This window comes from Bombus flavifrons, chromosome 1 (genome assembly GCF_040668555.2).
Source record: "Bombus flavifrons isolate JBK064 chromosome 1, iyBomFlav1_principal, whole genome shotgun sequence".
Classification (NCBI taxonomy): domain Eukaryota; kingdom Metazoa; phylum Arthropoda; class Insecta; order Hymenoptera; family Apidae; genus Bombus; species Bombus flavifrons.
The window spans coordinates 19,571,895-19,590,193 of record NC_138442.1 but is presented as its reverse complement, the minus strand read 5'-3'; the positions used below and the strand labels follow the sequence as shown (position 1 = coordinate 19,590,193).

The 18,299-nt window shown below is 41.8% G+C and overlaps 2 protein-coding genes across 18 annotated transcripts in view; both read left to right on the top strand.

Annotated features, from left to right (window-relative positions):
• Nucleotides 1-2,767: 2,767 nt before the first annotated feature.
• On the top strand, nucleotides 2,768-3,178 carry LOC138183394 (antifreeze protein Maxi). Its single transcript, XM_069120261.1, has one exon. It carries the CDS (start codon nucleotides 2,768-2,770, stop codon nucleotides 3,176-3,178), a length of 411 nt encoding a protein of 136 aa, XP_068976362.1.
• The window catches only part of Glut1 (Glucose transporter 1), a 29,851-nt gene continuing 14,610 nt past the window's right edge, over nucleotides 3,059-18,299 (top strand). For 11 of the 17 annotated variants that reach the window (XR_011173390.1, XM_069114874.1, XM_069114706.1 and 8 more), the window contains exons 1-3: nucleotides 8,710-8,929; nucleotides 11,309-11,651; nucleotides 13,527-14,256. Coding sequence is in view for 14 of the 17 variants with exons in the window: in XM_069114874.1 (XP_068970975.1) it covers nucleotides 13,535-14,256 (722 nt within the window). In the remaining 3 variants the exon portion in view is untranslated. Of the gene's footprint in view, nucleotides 3,199-8,709; nucleotides 8,930-11,308; nucleotides 11,652-13,404; nucleotides 14,257-16,980; nucleotides 17,281-18,299 lie in introns of those variants that run through there. The other 6 variants (XM_069115517.1, XM_069115609.1, XM_069114625.1 and 3 more) reach the window with 5 other exon arrangements.

Here is an 18,299-nt window from a genome sequence, read left to right as displayed (position 1 = left end):
TTATCAGTAACTGGTAGAATGATGGTGCATGTTTAATATAGCGCAAATTAAGTTTAACAGGATACAACGATTATTTCATCGTTTTACACATCTTTACAGATTACGAAGCGTAATCATTATAAAATTCTCTCTGTTATATTCTCGTGTTTATAATATAATTAAATAACGATCGTCCAGTGTATCGTCTAAGGTACAGGTATAAATTGCTTTTTCTGTACGAATATACGAGGCACGTAAGAAAATGGTTTGAGAATTCTCCTCTGGTCAGATGCGTTGCAGCTTTCTCGAACGAGCAACTTCCTAAGTTCCTGTTAAATATGTTATTTAAGATGATAAATACATAAAACCACGCTACTATACGCCAGCACAAGTTGGAGTTTCGTCCAAGAGAAGAATTTTTTCCACACGATTATTCCATTTATCGCTTGAATTCTTAATCCATTATGGAGTGTCTCACGATCAATGTTACTACGTTATTATCACTGTTGTAGAGAAGATATAACGATACATAGAATTATGATATTAATAATACGATTCGGGAACGAAACGAACAAATTGTCATTGTGTACATAAAAAAAAAAAATAAGAACAAAAATAAAATATGGCTGAACTTGTAAAAGTTAGAAAACAGTCACAATTGGATAAATATTATATATACGTATACCTAACCGACAATTTCTGACATACTGCGAAATAATTGTTCCAGACGAATGTAACATTCGATTTTCTTACTATACACGTTCAATAAAATTGCGTTAAAGAAGTTCAAGTAATGATGTACTTGTACTTTAAATATCGTCGATCAATTACGACGAGGGTTACTCGATATCGCATAATGTTAGACCGGCATAAATATAGTTTCGAATCGATCGGGTACGCGAGATAATTTTATAGATGAATTTTAAACCCTTCATTCCCGAAAAATAGATACGCGAACCAAAGTAGAGTAGGTCAACTTATAATCAGACTACCTTCTCGGGTGCACATGCACTCGCATACTTTCTCCCTGCGCGACCATCGAACGGAAAAAGAGAGGTGAAAGAGGGTAGTGGGGAGAAGAAGGTGGAAGAAGATATCTCAGCCGAGAAACGTAAAGATCGTTAATCGACCAATTTGCAAATTTTACTCTACTTCGTTATTATTCGGATATCTTTACCTAGCATAACGAGAAAGCAAATTGCAACGCCATACTTATTTGGCTGAACGACGATATCTATAAATATATAGACGTAATAACGTCATATTTCTATACGTCAAGATAGGAAATTGTAAAGATCAGCGTAAACGCTACATCATTTTTGTATACATAAGAATATTCGACGCTCGTCATTTCGTTATCTCTGTGTGCATCGTACGAACATACGCGCGTTTTTTCTTCCGCGATAACACCTAAGTCTAAGACGGAAATAATTCTCACCGTAATGTCGCTAAAAGCGAAATTCGTAGTACGCTATCGTCGCCTAAGATAAAACGGAACATGAAAAAGATTGGTCGAGCGGAACTTGAAGAATAAAATTCGTTCACTGGACACGTGACTTTCTTTAATGGAGCTCGTCAAACGACACTCACCATAGCGAGACGTTCGACTGCGAACTAAGGTCGGACAGGAGGACTTGGTCGGTCTGAACGTGCAGATAAATCAGGATCGGGGAAAAGGGAGGTGGATGGCAGAGAGTGGAGCGGCGGATACAGCGCAGAGCAGCCTGATCAGGGTGGCGGCGGCAGTAGCGACTGGCTATTGATTTCAAGGGCTTCCTTAACCCCCCGCTTTGCCGCTGAGTACCCGACAGCTTCAGGTCACCCCAAAGGGCTCTTGGTGCCCGCGACTAAAACAATTCCATACGTTTACTCCCACTACTGGTCCACCTATTCTATATCTTTCGTCCGGCCAGCTAACCCGCATGCAACTCGCGCAAGCCTTTCTTCCTCTTCCTGCCTTCAATTTCCGCTATCTATGGAGGTGGAGTAAACGAAACATCGTTTAAACGAGCAACTAGATTCTTCTAAAACGATAGACAAACCTTCGAAGGAAGAAGAAACGCGTCAAGGCTCGGTCGAACGTCAAATTTGAAGATAACGCATGCAGATGGAAAGACAAAGACAGATAGAAAGATCGATTACCCTGTATTAGATTAGAATTCTTTCGAAGGGTACTCGATTATATTTCGCGTATTCGTGAGACGCAATTTGAACGAAAAACTAATAGAAGCGATCCGCCTTCGATCGTAAACCGTCGGACCAAGCGAAAATAGGAAGGAAGGGAGGAAGAAAGCGAAACGATATACGATAGGAGAACACGCACGAATTAAAGGCGTTCTTCAAAATTTCGCGGTTAAGTGGCCGTTCGGTGGTAAAACGAGACGGAGATAGGTGCGGGGGTGTATCAGGAAGCGACAGTGCACGGAGTCGGAAGAGAACGGAGAAGCGAAGAAGAGAGGGAAAAAGAGTAGGGATAACGTGGGGATCCTGGGTAGACGAGCACCCGTGGTGGTTACGGTACTGTGCGAGTCGGGCCGAGCGCAGACGGATCGCGGGGTGAGCCGTCGCTCGGCATACGTCGAACTAGGTGCCCCGCGTTGGGGCGTCTCCTGCCATCGAGCATCGGTGTCGTGCAGTCGATCGGGGGACGACCACCGCCTTCTTCGAAGTCACTGTTAGTTCCAGATCGTATCGGACTGGATTGGAACGGAACGGTCCCGCCTGTTCACCCGTTAATTCCCCATCGGTGTGTCAGCGCAGACACGGCGACGACGATGAGACTACGACGATGGTACTCGTGGTAGCGCGGCCACAGTGCGTCGTGGCCAGTGCGGGCGTCGGCATCGTCGTCGGTTGTGCACGCGATCGGACGAACAAGGAGATGGTGTCCCCGGATCGTTCGGAGGAAAGTGACTTGGTTGCTAACGCTACTACTGTCAGTGCCGCGTCCGCGTACAACGTCCTCGACGTCGTCGTAGCCGCTGCCATCGCCACCGCCGCCGCCACCACCAGCGTCGTCCTCGCCACCGCCACCGCTGCCGTTACTATCGCTGCCGTCGTTACCGCTACCGCCACCGTCAACGCTGCCGTATCCACCATCGCCAGTCTCGCCACTGCCAATACCGTCGTTTTTGACGCCACGAGCACGATTGCTCTTGCTGCCAACCAGGCTTCCAGCGCGACTCTTCAGACGGTCTAACCACCCCCATATCCCAAATGGTGAGTGTCCATCGAAATGTTTCCATTTTATACAGTATTTTTTCCTTTCTTTCGCGAGTCGAGCTAGCTCAGCTCGAGACTTTTCTTTCCTCCTTCGAAACCACCCTTTCTTTCTTCGGTGCGTTTGTCCTTTCCTACGGGAGAGGAACGTACGGATAGATTCACGTTTGAGTGAGATAGAACTAGGAAGACGGAAGAGGGAGAGAGTGAGACGGAAAATGGAAATAAAGTATGCAGACAGAAATCGAGGCACAAGGAGAGAAAGAGAGAGTGCGAATGCTGTGTTGTATATGTGAGGAGGAGGAGCACGGGAAGGGGGAGAGAGAGAAAGAGAGAGAGAGAGAGAGAGGTGAAGAACGTCACACGAAAGGGTGGAAGGAGGGAGGGGATGACGATCAAGGATAAAAGGAAAGAAGCGCGAACGATATAAAAGATTTTATTTGTCTCTCGATGTTTCGTGTATGCCGTTAGAATAGGATTCCTCGTCCTGTGTTCTACGCGATCGTCGTGTCCCGGCGACTCGACTCCACATAACCTCCGTCAATCGATAATACAAGACGACGGCACCCGCGGCGCTCGGCAAGATCGGCCTAGGAACGAACACAACCCGCGTTCCTGAGTCGAGCTACCCTATCGATGAGCGTCGTCGATATTTCTACCCTTTCTCTACCTGACATTCTAGTAGCACCTGGCCTTCACCGATTACTCGTTCGATTGAAACGTTCACGCGATGAGAAGCGTCGAAAGTTGGTACGAATGCAATCCATTTGTTCGTTTCGTTGGGCGGTGAACGACGATGTTCTCTCTTTACCTGCCCTCCGACTGTCCACGCACAGGCACAGGATATATCCTGTTCCTCGTTGGTTCGTGGCACGGTCTCAACCTCGCCCATGTTAATTGGCGAGGATCGATTTTCCTAGAAACGATTACACGGCCGCGGCCTCACTGTCGTTCAATCGCACGTTCGGGGCCCAGGTTTCCCGTTAACGTCGAAGCGAATACCTCGGAAACTCGGGGTTTACTGGTTGCTGAGGTAAAGCGGTAAGAAACGAAGTATCGTTGGTTAGGAACGAAGCTAACGAAGATCTAGCGTCGCGACGAGATCTCGTTCGTACACCTGACCGCGCCGTTACCTTTCGAACGCCATTTGCGTGCCGAAATGTAATAAAACGCGTTTTTTTACCCCGTATAGAATGCGCGAATGCGCCGCCGGCGATATACGCGCATACTTGCATATATCTATATATACGTATATGCACGTATATAGATGGGTATACGTATAACGCGTTGCGCGAAGCGGATGAATGAATGCTGTGAATAAAAGTAAGTAGGTTAACGAGAACGAGATCGTCCGTTCCGAAAAACGCGATCTCTTCGTCTCGTTTTTTCCTTCGCGTTCCTTCCGCGCTCTTCTTCGAATCGTTACTGTAAACCGTGGCTCGTGATTTTGAAACTGGATCTATCATCGAGACGTTATCTTCGAGACGAAATCTCCCATAGGTCGAGCTGTTAAAACGAATCGAACGTTGGCCACTTGGACGGGAACGTAAAGGTACATTTTCTCCGATTCTTCTGTATACACGATCGCAAACTGCGCCCCATTGTCGTATTGTTATCTACACGCGAGCTATAATACTCCCAGGCCGGGGAAATAATCATACGTATCTAGTTTCTGGTTCGAATCAATGTTTGCAATTGTGCTACTTGGAAATATACGGGCCTCCGTGGAAGCGTTTTACGCGGTGGCACGAAATCGGTAGAAAAGAACGCCTTCGCCTATCGGTTTTAACTTCTTTTCTCATTATTAGATAACGATCGGAACTGTAAGGCATGCCTTCCTTTCGCCGCTAGTTTCAACCGACCGTGTACCCGTTTCTCCAATCGTCGTTCTTCGCTTTCGTTTATATAGATACTTGGATCTTTCATCGAATTCGACAGATCGATGTCTTTCGAGCGTCACCGCCGTGAATTCCAATATCGCGCTTCCGTTCTTGTTGAGGTTTTTAAACTCTCTGTACGCCCGATAAAAACTCTTCCTTCTGTATCTACTTTCGTCGAACCTTTATGTATATATATACATATATACTGGATGGTGTCACGCCGCGACAAAACTATGCATTCGTGCGTCATCGGTTTGGAGTTGCGCTATGGAATCGCTGAATGGAAATTGTTCTGAAAAAGTTAAGTACTACGTGAATTAGTAATGATTCATGACAGACATCGAAGGCATAATTTTCATTTAGCAACCTGCGTTCTAAGAACTTCTTTAATTCAGTAAAGTACGTAAAAGAAAAAGAAACTGTCAAGTTTTTAGATCTGTCGTTACTTTTTGTATAACTAAGCTAACGTAATATGCGGTCAAATATTCTAACGCGACATGTCGAACATTCTTACCTACAAAAAGAAAAGAAAAAAACTTTTTAAATTCAACGATAACGAATGTTTTCAATTTTGAGTGTACAATGTATAATGGCCCGAGACAGAATAGCAAAATATACCATTTATCTTTTGCTCTTTCTTCATCGATAAAAGCACACATAACGTGTGCATACGTGTACATGGTTATGATACATGCATAGGTAAAGTGCATATTCCTTACGTACATATGCATATCCGAGCGCGTGTAGTATACACGGACTGCTTTTAGTGCGCTAAGTGCACGAAGCGCATACGATAAAGCGTGTGTACTTTTCTGATTAATTTAAGGTAACGTTCCCATCTTTCGAGAACGTAAGGCGTAATTCATCTTGTAGCTGCATCGAGCCGAAGAAAACACCGTGGCGAAGATAGGAAACGCAACTAACAATCGGCGAATAATTTCGGAACACACCAATAGACGATTAAGACTTGCGCAATATATATTGGATTAAGACGATTTAAGTCATGGGATTTGTTATCGAAATAGAACAAGAGAAGATAAAATTCTAAAATTCCTTCCTTGTAAATTAGTGTGCTTTATCTACTCATCGATACATACGTGTACATATGTACAACGATACCTTAATGTCGTAACTTTCAAACAGACATTAATCATCGTTGGATATGTCCATTAATAAATCTCGCTCTCAACCATAGTCGAAAAGTTGCTACTAAAACGAAGTTGAAGATTCACGGAAGAAGCGTAACTTGACGAGCGTACGTTCGTGACCTACTTCTCTCTTTCACGTTTGCTTGATCGATTACACCTGTACACATATATATATATGTATATTTTTTTTCTAAAAGAAAAATTTTTATTTCCACGACTACCATCGTCCATTCTCGTATTTTCAGCTAATCCTCTGTTTCACTACAACCGAAATTAACATTCCTATCTTATCTCCGTCGAGCTTAATGACGATTTTCCTTGCCTCGTTATTTCCCATTTTTATCGCTAATCGCAATTTCTACACGCTGTGCGGTTTAATGCGCGACTAGGTGCTCTACCTACTATTTCGTTCCTTTTCCTTTTCATCATACGTTCGATGAAAATCAAACGAAATGCACATACCTGGTCTCTCGGCAAACGGCTTAACGTTTTCGGATTTACGTATATGACGATGACGATATTACGTGTACAGATACACACGTATAGATATAACGTATAGTGCAAATCTCCCGAAGGACCTGTTGGCGATGTGCCAATCCTAAATGCACCCTCACGTCGTCTTCGTCGCAATGCCAACGTCTATGGTGCAGAAATGAGAAAAGCTTGGCTCCTGCCGTTTCGCCAAGCGCATCTCATTGATCCATTTAAATCACAAGCATCCGAAGACGTAAGTATGTGTGTCATCGTGAACGTTAGATATCAGCAGATAACCGAGAGTTTTCGTAGGATCGGTTCTAGTATTTCCTACCAATCTCGACTCGATCTCGCCCTTAAAATCGATATCGTTGAACAACGCTGAGAGAAGCATGGAATTCTTTTTTATTCGACGAGATTGATGTTACAGAGTTACGAGAGCGTAAATATCATCTCGCATAATCCGCTATGTGTCATTTTCCAACAGAGATTTCTGGAGGCCAGCGCAGCGTAAATACCGCGAATGTAGGTTGTGCACCTGTTACTCGTTGAAACCGTTTAACAACAAACCTTATTTGGAAATTTTAACGCAACTTTCAGCCGGTTATATGCTTTTTAGATATATAACGCCGCGTTATTACGCTGCGAGCAGTCGCGAGTAGAAATTTCGCTCGGTACGTTCCACCGTCAGTACTGCTTTCCTAGTTTTCTCTGGTAGAACCGCGGAACGCGATAAATTTATTAGAATTGTGTTACTTTTGTTCAGAGTGGTTGTAGAATCTTGTATTTATTTTCTGATACGATTGTATCAAAGATTTCGATTAAGGAAGTTTAATTATTTGTCGTTTGTTCACTATTATAAATTTTATAAGCTACTTTCGCAAGTACTTGTTCGTTGTTCGTATGTATTTTCATGTTTTCGTGACTAATAATGCATCTACGTTGATATACTTTTATTAATTTTCTATATGACTGGAATTTTCTTTGGTCACGAGAAACAGGAATATTATGTAGTCTACCGCAGTTTTCTGCTTTGATTTCATGATTATAGACCAATGATTGTTATACATGCTAATTTAGTACTAATATTATGATAATTATGCAATATATAAAGTACAATAATAAAACGATAATAAAACAAGATTTAAAGCATATAGATAATAGAAATATGTACATGTTCCAAGGTACACGAAGTTATAGAAGGTTACATTCTTTATATAACTATTACAATGTAATAAAGACGTACTAATAACACCTATCGATAATAATGATAATATTTTCCACATTCCTACCGTTAGATTCATTTTGTAGTTATTTACTTTTGGATTGTAAAAGCGTGTTCAGAACACACCTGAAAAAATAGATAAAGAAATTACCGTACTATCCCCACGATGATACGATAGCGAACGAGATCGCGTTGTTATTGGGTAGCAATAAATTTACGTAATTTCATAGACGGTCCGGTATGATTCGCGATACGTTACTTTTACTACCGATAAATTTCGCATTTCGTTGGACGGTGACAAATGTCGAATGATATCATTCTCCATTTCGCATCGAACTTTTTGCAACATGTACATACAAACACGAGAAAAACAACCATCTCGAAGGAACTAGGAAACGCGACAAACTCCGCGAACTCGATATTTCTTCGTTGAACGAAGATCTATCGATCTCTGGCGACAAACATTACAGTTAAAAAGAAGTTGGGAAAAGAAAAGAAAGAAAGAAAGATTCACGCTTGTTCCGTATCTCGGTGTCGCTGGTGTTTAATCTTTCACAGTAGATGCGGACAGCTAAGGTACGGCGGAGCACAGAAGTACACAAGGAACTGGTTATAAAACTCGTTGAAAAACTGGACAACAAGACAGACACGTAACAGACTGTGAACAATGACGGATGGATTCCCTCGACAGATGGAACAAGGACGGTGAACGAAAGCGATCTGACGGAGAAACAAGCGGCAGAGGAGGGGAGAAAGTCTTTGGATTTCGTTTAATCTTCGACGCGATACACAGAACGTACGCGTTAGTAGTACGCGACTCGTCGACTAGTACTGTCGTTCCTTTCCGTTCGCTCGTCGTTACATAAAGCGGTATCTATCCGGTTTGCCCTTGTGTTACTTGAAAATATTTCAAGAACGTCGAGTTTTGTGACAAGAATGCTGGTGAACGTTACCGATTTCAACGTCATCGAGGAACTAGATACAGTCGAGATTTTTGATACAAGGTGAGCGATTGAATGTTGCACGCTGAAAGTACGATAGCATCGAGATCGTTGCACATCGTTCGAAAGGCCATAGATTTTGACAGAGTAATTATCTGTGTCGGTATATATACACAGAAAGAGAAAGTTAAAGGATTTCAGTGATCTTTCATTTAGGGTCGTTTATTTAAATTTTACTGTATATTAGCTATTGTTATCGTTGATATTCGGACACACTTTAGAACAGAGTGACTTTTTTTAAAGTTTGATCAAACGAGTTGAACTTTTTTGAGAAGTTAGAATTAGTTTACTAAATTAGTTACCTAAAAAAAAATGTTGGAGAAACTACGATTGGTAGGAGTCGCGAGAAGAATAGTAAAAGTTACTTTTTACAATTTTTTATCTCAATAATGAGAATGTAATGAGAATTTAAACAATACGTTTTGCAGATTTACAGGCTCATCGGTCATAAACATGTCGAAAGTTTTATTGAAATCGATCGAAGTAAAAACAAGCGACAGGCATCGAAAGATGTAAGAATCTTAAGATTTATTACAATTATAGGAAAGTTGTGAGAAACTGTGATTTCGTCAGTTTTAACGTTGTCTAGGTCGTAGCAACGTTAACCGATCCTGATCATATATATAACTGTTATAAATCTACAAAACGTATTATTTGAATCGTCGTTACAGACTTGAATAAGAAATTCGTAAAAAGTGAATTTTACTATATTTTTCGCAATTCTGACCAATCGCGATGTGTTGAAAATTTGTTGTTGGCGCGTTAATTAGTAAACCAATTTCTCTAACATTTGAAAAAGAGCTCAAATCGTTTCATCCAGTTTTAAAAAGTTTTCCTGTTTTTAAAGAGCGTCTGAATATTAACGAGAATGACTGTACCTACATACGTATAGACATCGATCCTGGACGAATGAAAAATCAAACGTGTCCCTGATTTATCTTTTAATTATTCCGTTACTTTGTTTACGTTCATCGAGTTATTTATATATCGTTGATGTATCGACCCATAATAAATATACATAGATCCGTGTTGGTTGTTTCCATAGAAATCAATATAAGTCGATCGAACGAAACTCGTGCCAAACTATAATTATAACGCTTTGATATCTTTACACGAAACGACGAAATCAATTATTTTTACTTTATTCGTTTACCTTGCTCGTTTAATTTCATTATCGGAAGAGAGAAACTTTGCCAATTAGCAAGCGGAATTATGTCGTTATCGCATAGAGGCAATTTAAACGCGCGTTCGACGTTATTGCTAGTCAGAACGCCACCGAGGAAGAATCACTGCTATTCCGTTCACCGGCTATCAAACGCATTCCACGCGTGTCTATTACACGAATTTATGTCGAGTCGATTTTACACATCGTCTCGGTACGTCCGAGTTCTAGGACGACGTGCCGTGAGAATTCCGACTCGGTGCCCCGAGTCGCCAAGCAAGGTCATATTGGAAATTACACTTGCAGTCTGTAATTATACATTACTCGGCCGTGTTTACGACCGCCTTTGTGCGGAGACGCATTCACGGTTTCTACAACAAGCGTGCCATCCTTTCCCTGGCATTCAGGCAATTTCACCACTCGCATTCTTTTCATTCGTATACCAGCGACGAATGGACGCTACAAAAACCGTGGTCGATCAAAGGGGGAATAATTATCGTCAACTGAATGCTTCTTCTTCTTATTCTTTCCCTCGATTCACCATGTTTTTCATTTCTTTTTCTCTGTTATTTGTTTCCTTGGTTTTTTTTCGCCTTAGAGCCGACAGAACTGCAAGATGATTTTCCTTGAGATCGGTCAGGTAAAGAAGAATATTACGCAATTTTATCGGAAAATAGTTTGATGCATAACCGTGGATTAAACGCTATTTGTTACGCGTTTGATGATAGGTAACGATATATCTTTAGAATGTACAGCTGAGGATGCTTACGTTTCGCTGGAATACAATATTCCAAGCTCGAATTCGATTCGAATTCGTCCTCGTCGATCTATCGTATAGTTCTCCTTTTACGACGGATTTTGTTATAGATATTATCTTCGTAGAATCTTAGATATTTTATATATTGCTCGGAACAATTAGAGGATCGTTTTTCATCTTACTTTGATTTTTCCAGTCACTCTTTGCGTCTGTACGATTCTTTGTAATTGTATTAAAAATTACCTTTGTTACAATGCCGCATGAATAATACATGAACCGATCGAGTGCATAGAATTTACATTCATTGTGTCGTTCCATTAAAATTTTCATTCTTTCCGCTTAGTTGATGTAACAGTAGCGTTCATAGCAACGATCCTCTATTGTCCGGAGCAAAACACGGTTACATTTTATCGTCTAAAAATGATTGCCGATACTACTACATCTGTTTTCTTTGTTTTCACAGGTTCACTTAGTGTATACCGCCGTCTTATAGTGAGTCGAAAACAATTCACGATCAGAGGAAGGACGTGGCTCTTCGGTACTCGCGATACGTCAGTGATCGTACCGCGGTGGAAATTCCACTGATTGCTACGCTTACGTCCGTATCGTTCGCGTTTTACCTCTTCTGCCTTTCTTTGATCACGTGGTCGAGACGTTAGTCGACCTGTTAGAGAAACGGCGATTGTCTCTGCCAAATTGCAGGAATCCCGAGTGGCGAGTGGTCTCGCGACTCGAAATCGAGACACGAGAAACGTCGTGGCGTGATAATATCATCGTCGAGCACGATGGCTTGCGAATTGTCTAAGGTGAGTCGAGAATGTTAACAGGAAAATGAAAAATAAAAAGAAAAAAGAATAAAAGAGAATAAATACACATCATTGTTCATAGTTCGTGCACGTAAGCGCTTGCCAATTTATCGGCAGTAATATTTCATAGCCAGCTAATTGTTTCGTAATTACCGAGTATAACCTATTACTCCTACTTCTCGAGATTACGAGATTACCCGTTGTGAGATTACGGTGTTAATTGATCGAGGCGAGATGCGATTCAATGATTCCGTAATCGGTTGCACCAAGCCAGAATATAAGGATGTTGCATACCTGTCGTGCGGCTATGTGCAATTTCCTTCGCTTCTAGAATTTCTGTATCACTAAACGCTTCGAAGTGCAGCGCACGACTTCATCGGCGACTCGACTCTCCCCCTCATACTTATTTACATTTTTTATTTTTACCTTCGTATTTTATAAATTATGCGAAACGAATTATACAGAATGATTCTCGATACTCGAAACGATAAGTACGATTTTCGAACGATTAACGAAAAAAATTGTTATTGCCAAGATTCGAACGTTGTTCGATCCGTATTTTGGCCGTGATATCTTTCCAACGTGCGATTTTCGCGAAGCATGGTCGAACGCTATATTATTCGGAAGAATGGAAGGAATTTCTGTTGTTTCGGTTGTGGTATTTCGCATCGGACTAGACCTGGAATATATTTAACGACAGTAAACGATATTAATAATGCTCGTTACTGTGGTACTTTAATTGTCGTCGTAAGACGAGCCAGTACGATGCATGCAGGAAGCCCGGCTTAATTACTGCAGCACGATCTTGCAGTAACTGGCTCATCGTTTCCAATTTCATGTGCGCATCGGCTGGAATGAAAATTCATAAGCTTCGTTTCGCTCTAATCGATCGTTCGAAAGTTGTGTTGAAATTTCTTCGAAATTTCACGTTTCACGTCGTTCGGCCATGTAACGCTCCAGAGCAGGACTTCGTTTTGATCGAATGGCGAAAGTAGCGGTCAATTTTCCCTATTCCCCATTAACGTTTCTCTATTTCTCTTTAAACGGCTGCACTTTCGCGGTAATATTCGCTGTCAGCGAGCAGGAAAGTTGCTCGGGCTTGGCATTATGTACGTTTCTAACAAACCGTGAGCAACTTTGCGTGAATTAATCATCGTGCTTCCTCGTTCTGGCTGCTGTCAGACTTTCAACGAATTGACGCGAGAATCGTTCTGATTAATTTGCAATGAAACAGTTATGGACTTGTACGGTTTGACTGCACGTCAAGCCGAATCATCAGGAAACACGGTAACATGGAATCACGCGTACACGCGTTCATCGTCGTCTTTTTGTTTATTCGTGGTCAGACGTTCTTTTAGCTCCCTTCCTTCTTTGCAGTTGTGTAATTTTATCGAATCCGCTTCCTGCGTGGCTGAATGACATTACCACTTGCGCATTTGTATCCACGCTTCTAACGTGGCGTGCCACGTAGTAAAAACCAAGCAAAGAAAGATCAAAGGCTGCTTTCACGATATCGCAATCACGATACAATTACGATAAAAAGCGATCGCAAAGATATTTATTTAGGAAAAAAAAAAGACGGAACTATAACACGTTAAGCTCACCGCAAAATCGCTGCTGTGCAAAGTCTAGACGAAGCTTATCAATCGATTTAGAATCATCATAATGTAACGCAAAAACACACGAAATAACGAAACCAACGAAACAAGAAAACGACAAAACAAAAAAGAAATTTATCGCTCGTTGCTCTTAGTATTCCTCGGATATGCAGCATCGGGTGGTCTTTAGTCAACACAGCCGAGGAAGACGTTGAACGGGAGGATGATGTCGATGTTGTATAAATTCTTCTCTCTGTGTCTGTGTCCTGGCGTGTAGCTCAAACGATGGCCGATTCACGCGGCTTCAAGCCAATAAACCAGTTGTGGCAGAGCGCGGCAGTGTCGACGGACCCGGATTCGGAGTGCCTCTACGAAGAAATCCCGGGCCTTTCGGGGTCCCAGGATACGGAACCAGGGCCGGCTGGTGCCGCCGTCGGGGAGGAGGAGGAGGAGGAGGAGGAAGAGGAGGAGGAGGAAGAGGAGGAAAGAGGGAGGCTCGATTTTGGTGCACAGGTCGGCGGTAGCAGCTGGTGGAGGCAAAGCAAAGGAAGTGAAAGAATCGCCGCCAGCAGCAACGCCGGCACGGCCGGACGTAAAAGTAGCAAAAGTGTTGGAACTAGCGCGAGATCGCGCAGCAGATCGGCCGATCGGCCATCGAGCGGACGTCAGGACATCATCAGGGTGGAGGAGGAGCAGTATGCCTCACGAAGAAGTTACGTGGAGCCCGGTACAGGCGCCGTACTGCCGCCTCCTGTTACCGGTCTCAAGCTGACCAGGGGGCGTCCGACCAGCACCGTCGCCCGATATTTGCACTCGGCCTCCACCAACACCGGTCACTATCACCATCATCATCACGGGTCGCACGGACAGTATCCACCAGGCAATATCGGTAGGCCGACGACTAGGCGACATCAACATCATCACTCAAGTCGCGGCACGTTCAGTAATGAGACGCAGGAAGAGGTACAGGAGGACGATGAAGCCACTCTACGGGAGTTGCTTGTAAGGTACGTTTCCCCGACGTACCCACCATACATATCTCTCTCTTATACTTATATACCTTAACGTTTTCTGTGAAACACCTCCACGCGTCTTTTCGATTTTATATATTTTATATAGTATTATCGTACAATGATAACGCGGCTCTCTTCTTTATACCACGTACTACTACCAATTGTCGAATAGTACGAGCTTCGCGATCAGAGTTCGGACCTCGAGCGACACTGCTATCACGGAAAAGGGAGAGTTTACGTTTCAAAATAAAATTATACACGATGTACAAATGATTTGTCGAAGACGTTGTCACATGGGCGTCGCCACCGACGTCTCTGAGAATTATCTGGATTGTTTGGATGTACCGGCCGAGATCATTTACGTATCTGACACCGGCGATCGTCTTCCGGTCCATCGATCATTCGGTCTTACCGATCTGTTTCTCCTTCTTTTTGTTTCTTTTTTTTTTCCTTGACGAGACGCGAACTTGTACATGTTCGAACAACGTGAAGGATCTCTTTCTTTTCCGGTTTTCAACGAGACGAAGAAATTCGTTCGATTCGCGAAATAACATTTGAAGGAAAGTAAAATCTGTTATTTGTTAAGATTCGATCGTGAACTTTTAATCTTGGCGAATCCCGCGGGCGACGAATATCTCGAAACATTTTTATCATCTGATTTCATAGTTTAGCGCCTCTTTTCTTAGGATCCTGTATTGATATTCCGTAGTGATCTCTCTTTAGGCTCTTATATAGAATTATTATGTTCTTTGTTTCTTCAGCGATTAAAACGTAGTTGAATTAATCTTAGCAACCCTGCGTTTAAGTAAGTCGTTGCGACCGTGGTTAACCCCTTAATCTACAGTATCGTGTGAGAGACGTGGTACGTCGATCGGGCCAAACATGAACAACACATGTGAGAGACGTGGTACGTCGGTGTTATTGATTTATTATTTACTTTAAGATAATAAATCTTTCTTGTTCAACGATCAATTGGTAGTAATTATTTATCAAACATCTTGGAAAATAAAATTAGTTGTACCATACACATTGTATTTATATATCAAAAGATATGTGCGATTTGCACAACTGCGGACGTTCAGCCAAACCGTGAAATGGCTCGACGTGTGATCGACCTTGTTGTTGTTTATGGAACGCGCTATTGGAAGTTAAATCGTAAGGTAAGGGGTTAATCGAACTTTGTCAACTTTTTCAAATATTATTCCTTCTATTTTAAATAAGAGTCTTTCGAAGTAACTTTAGCTTAGTGCCACGGCAGTTCAGTAGAACAACGTATATAAGCTCTTAAGACTTGCATACCAATTAAGAGAACACTTCTCGCTCTCTATTATTCGCCCCGAAGTACCCGAATCGATAGCACTTACTTATCGATCATAAACTCTCTCGTAGACAAGAATTACTATCCAACGAACCTTTTCCATGGATATTGTTCTTTTCAATGTCCAACAATACTTGCGATATTCTCTAAACGCATCCAGGTAATTCCCGGCCTAAGTGGCGGTGCCTCGTTCACCTGAATTAACGATTGAACGGAGAGTACACAATAGAGAATTAGCAAAAGAAAAGAAAGAGAAAAAGCAAAAATGCGAAAAGAAAAGAAGCAAACGAGATAAAAGAAATATAGAATGAATTAAGATAAAAGAAACAGACGTTTTCCCTGCTTATCGTTTTACATAGACTCTTTATGTATCAGAGAATGCAATGCAAGGCTTTGTGCCGTGCCATTTATCATTTATACATAAATCACACTCGCTCTAGTCCTGTACTTGTACATACTACACACCCTTGATCATAAACAGTAATATCGAGACACCGGTAATACGTTGTTATACGGTTTTACATGAAACTCTTTTGGCTGCGGCGCTCGCAGGCTTACCACTGATTGCTCATGTTCCATTCGATGTCATGTCACTTTTCTCGAAGTCAGGTACACAAATAAGTACGCAAACAGCACCCAAGACGATAACGGAGAATATCGAAAACGGGACAAAGGGAAATAGATGCAGCCAGCGAATGCACAAGGCAAAACGCGACTAGTTGTGTGAAACACACGCACAGTATATAGTATGTGTATGAGCGTTTCTCACCGATCATTGTTTAAACCACGTTGTTCTGTGTGAATGCACTATAATGGAATTCACGCTCGAAAACGAACAAGAGAAATTCGTTGGTGATCAGAGGAAGGAGAAAACAGCTTTACCACTGACACGTGTACAACATAGATATACATGTATATGTTTTCCATATAGACGCGACAGATACGATCATTTCCTTGGCGTCGTTCTAATCGATACACTCTCATATATCGTTACTTCGATGTGCCACCTTTGTGACTTATTTGTGTGCGTGTCTCCTGTTGTTTATCACTTTATCATGAGGTCATGCTAATTTTTGTCAATTATTTTGCCGATCGATATCGTTTCGCATAAAAAGTGATGGGCCCAATTCAAATTGCAAGCTCGCTTGTGGACGCGGGCGACTAGGCAGGGGTGAGTAAGCTGGCGGCGCGTCGCATGGCGATGCGTGAGAAAAAGAACGAAAAAGAACAACAAAAAAAAAAATAGAAATTAAAAAATTTATGAAAAAAAAAAAGACGAAATGTCTTCGCACGTGACGAACCTGTCCTTTAGAACAATTGGACGTCACGTGACTAATTCGAGCGAATATACCATTATATGACATGATTTTGACTGAACCACGACTGTGTTTCCAAACTAGGTAAAGTTTTACAGAGTGAGATAAGAGGCAGGGGCGGGCGTCGTCGGCCTTTAAACCCCCCGCCACACGTTACCCCTCCACCTTTGGTTGTGGACCCACTTGACAACAAGCTGTGCAATCGTTCAGAGTCAATTGATTGGATTTGGTGGATAATCCAACGTACGTACATATGTCGTGAACAAAGCAAAGAACAAATAGATCTGTGAGAATAAGACGAAATACTGAATCAAGAGGAGTGAGTGGGGAGGCATAGAGGCTACTGTAGTTTCGGAACACAGCCATGGTCTCCCTACCTCCCAGGTACATGGCAACATCATCACTGCTCTTTCTTTCTCTCTATCTCTATCTATTTCTCTTTTTCTACCTGTCTATTTACTTATCTAATTAATTATTTTCTTTAATCCCTCTTTTCTATTATCCCGTCTGTACCTTTTGATCCTTCTGTACAAGTATGTTTCGTTTTCTTTCTTTGTGTTTTCACTTTATCATCCGGGTCATACATTTTCTCTCTACTTCCACTAAGGCTCATGTGTTCATTCATTTTTCACTATTCACTTGTCACTCGACGTGCCTTGCGTAAATTTTCTCTCTTTTTTCACTCTGTCATATACTCACGTACACACATACTGTCTCTCTCTTTCTCTCTCTCTCTCTCTCTCTCTCTCTTTCTTTCTTTTTCTTCTTTGATTTCGTCCCTGATTAAAAGATCACCTTTCTGCTTGGCTGTGCACATCGATCGATAAGTTTGCTAAAATCTCCTTCGATCGAGAGATTTCTGATCGTTCATCATGATCTGTGCGTATATATTATTTATTCATTGTCTACATGCAACGTTCGAATTAAAAGCGTGCATCGAATCATATTTTTCTTATCCACTTGCACATTCCCGCATCGTGCCAGTAGAGTAATCACGCTTCGCGTGTGCCGAAGCTCTCTCGCGTTTATGGGGAAAACGATCGTGATATCGAGAAGAAAAGAAAAATATAACAAGGAACAAAGGATGATCGTTTTTTACTGCAAAATTTTGATGAATCATTTGAAACATGCGGGAGCGTACTTTACACTTCAACGGGGACTCTAGTTTCCATCTCTCACTTTCACAAACTTCCATCTAATGTGCACAGCTCCAATAACTATGTAATATATATAATGCATATATATATATATATATATTAAAAAGAATATATATATATATATTTAAATATATATATATGTCACCGTAGTGTTTCTCACCTTGACACTCACCTACACACAGTTTAGACGTGCTTTTAGTGGCGTTTGTACGTTGTGCTATTTTTCAATTTAATATATTTCTATGT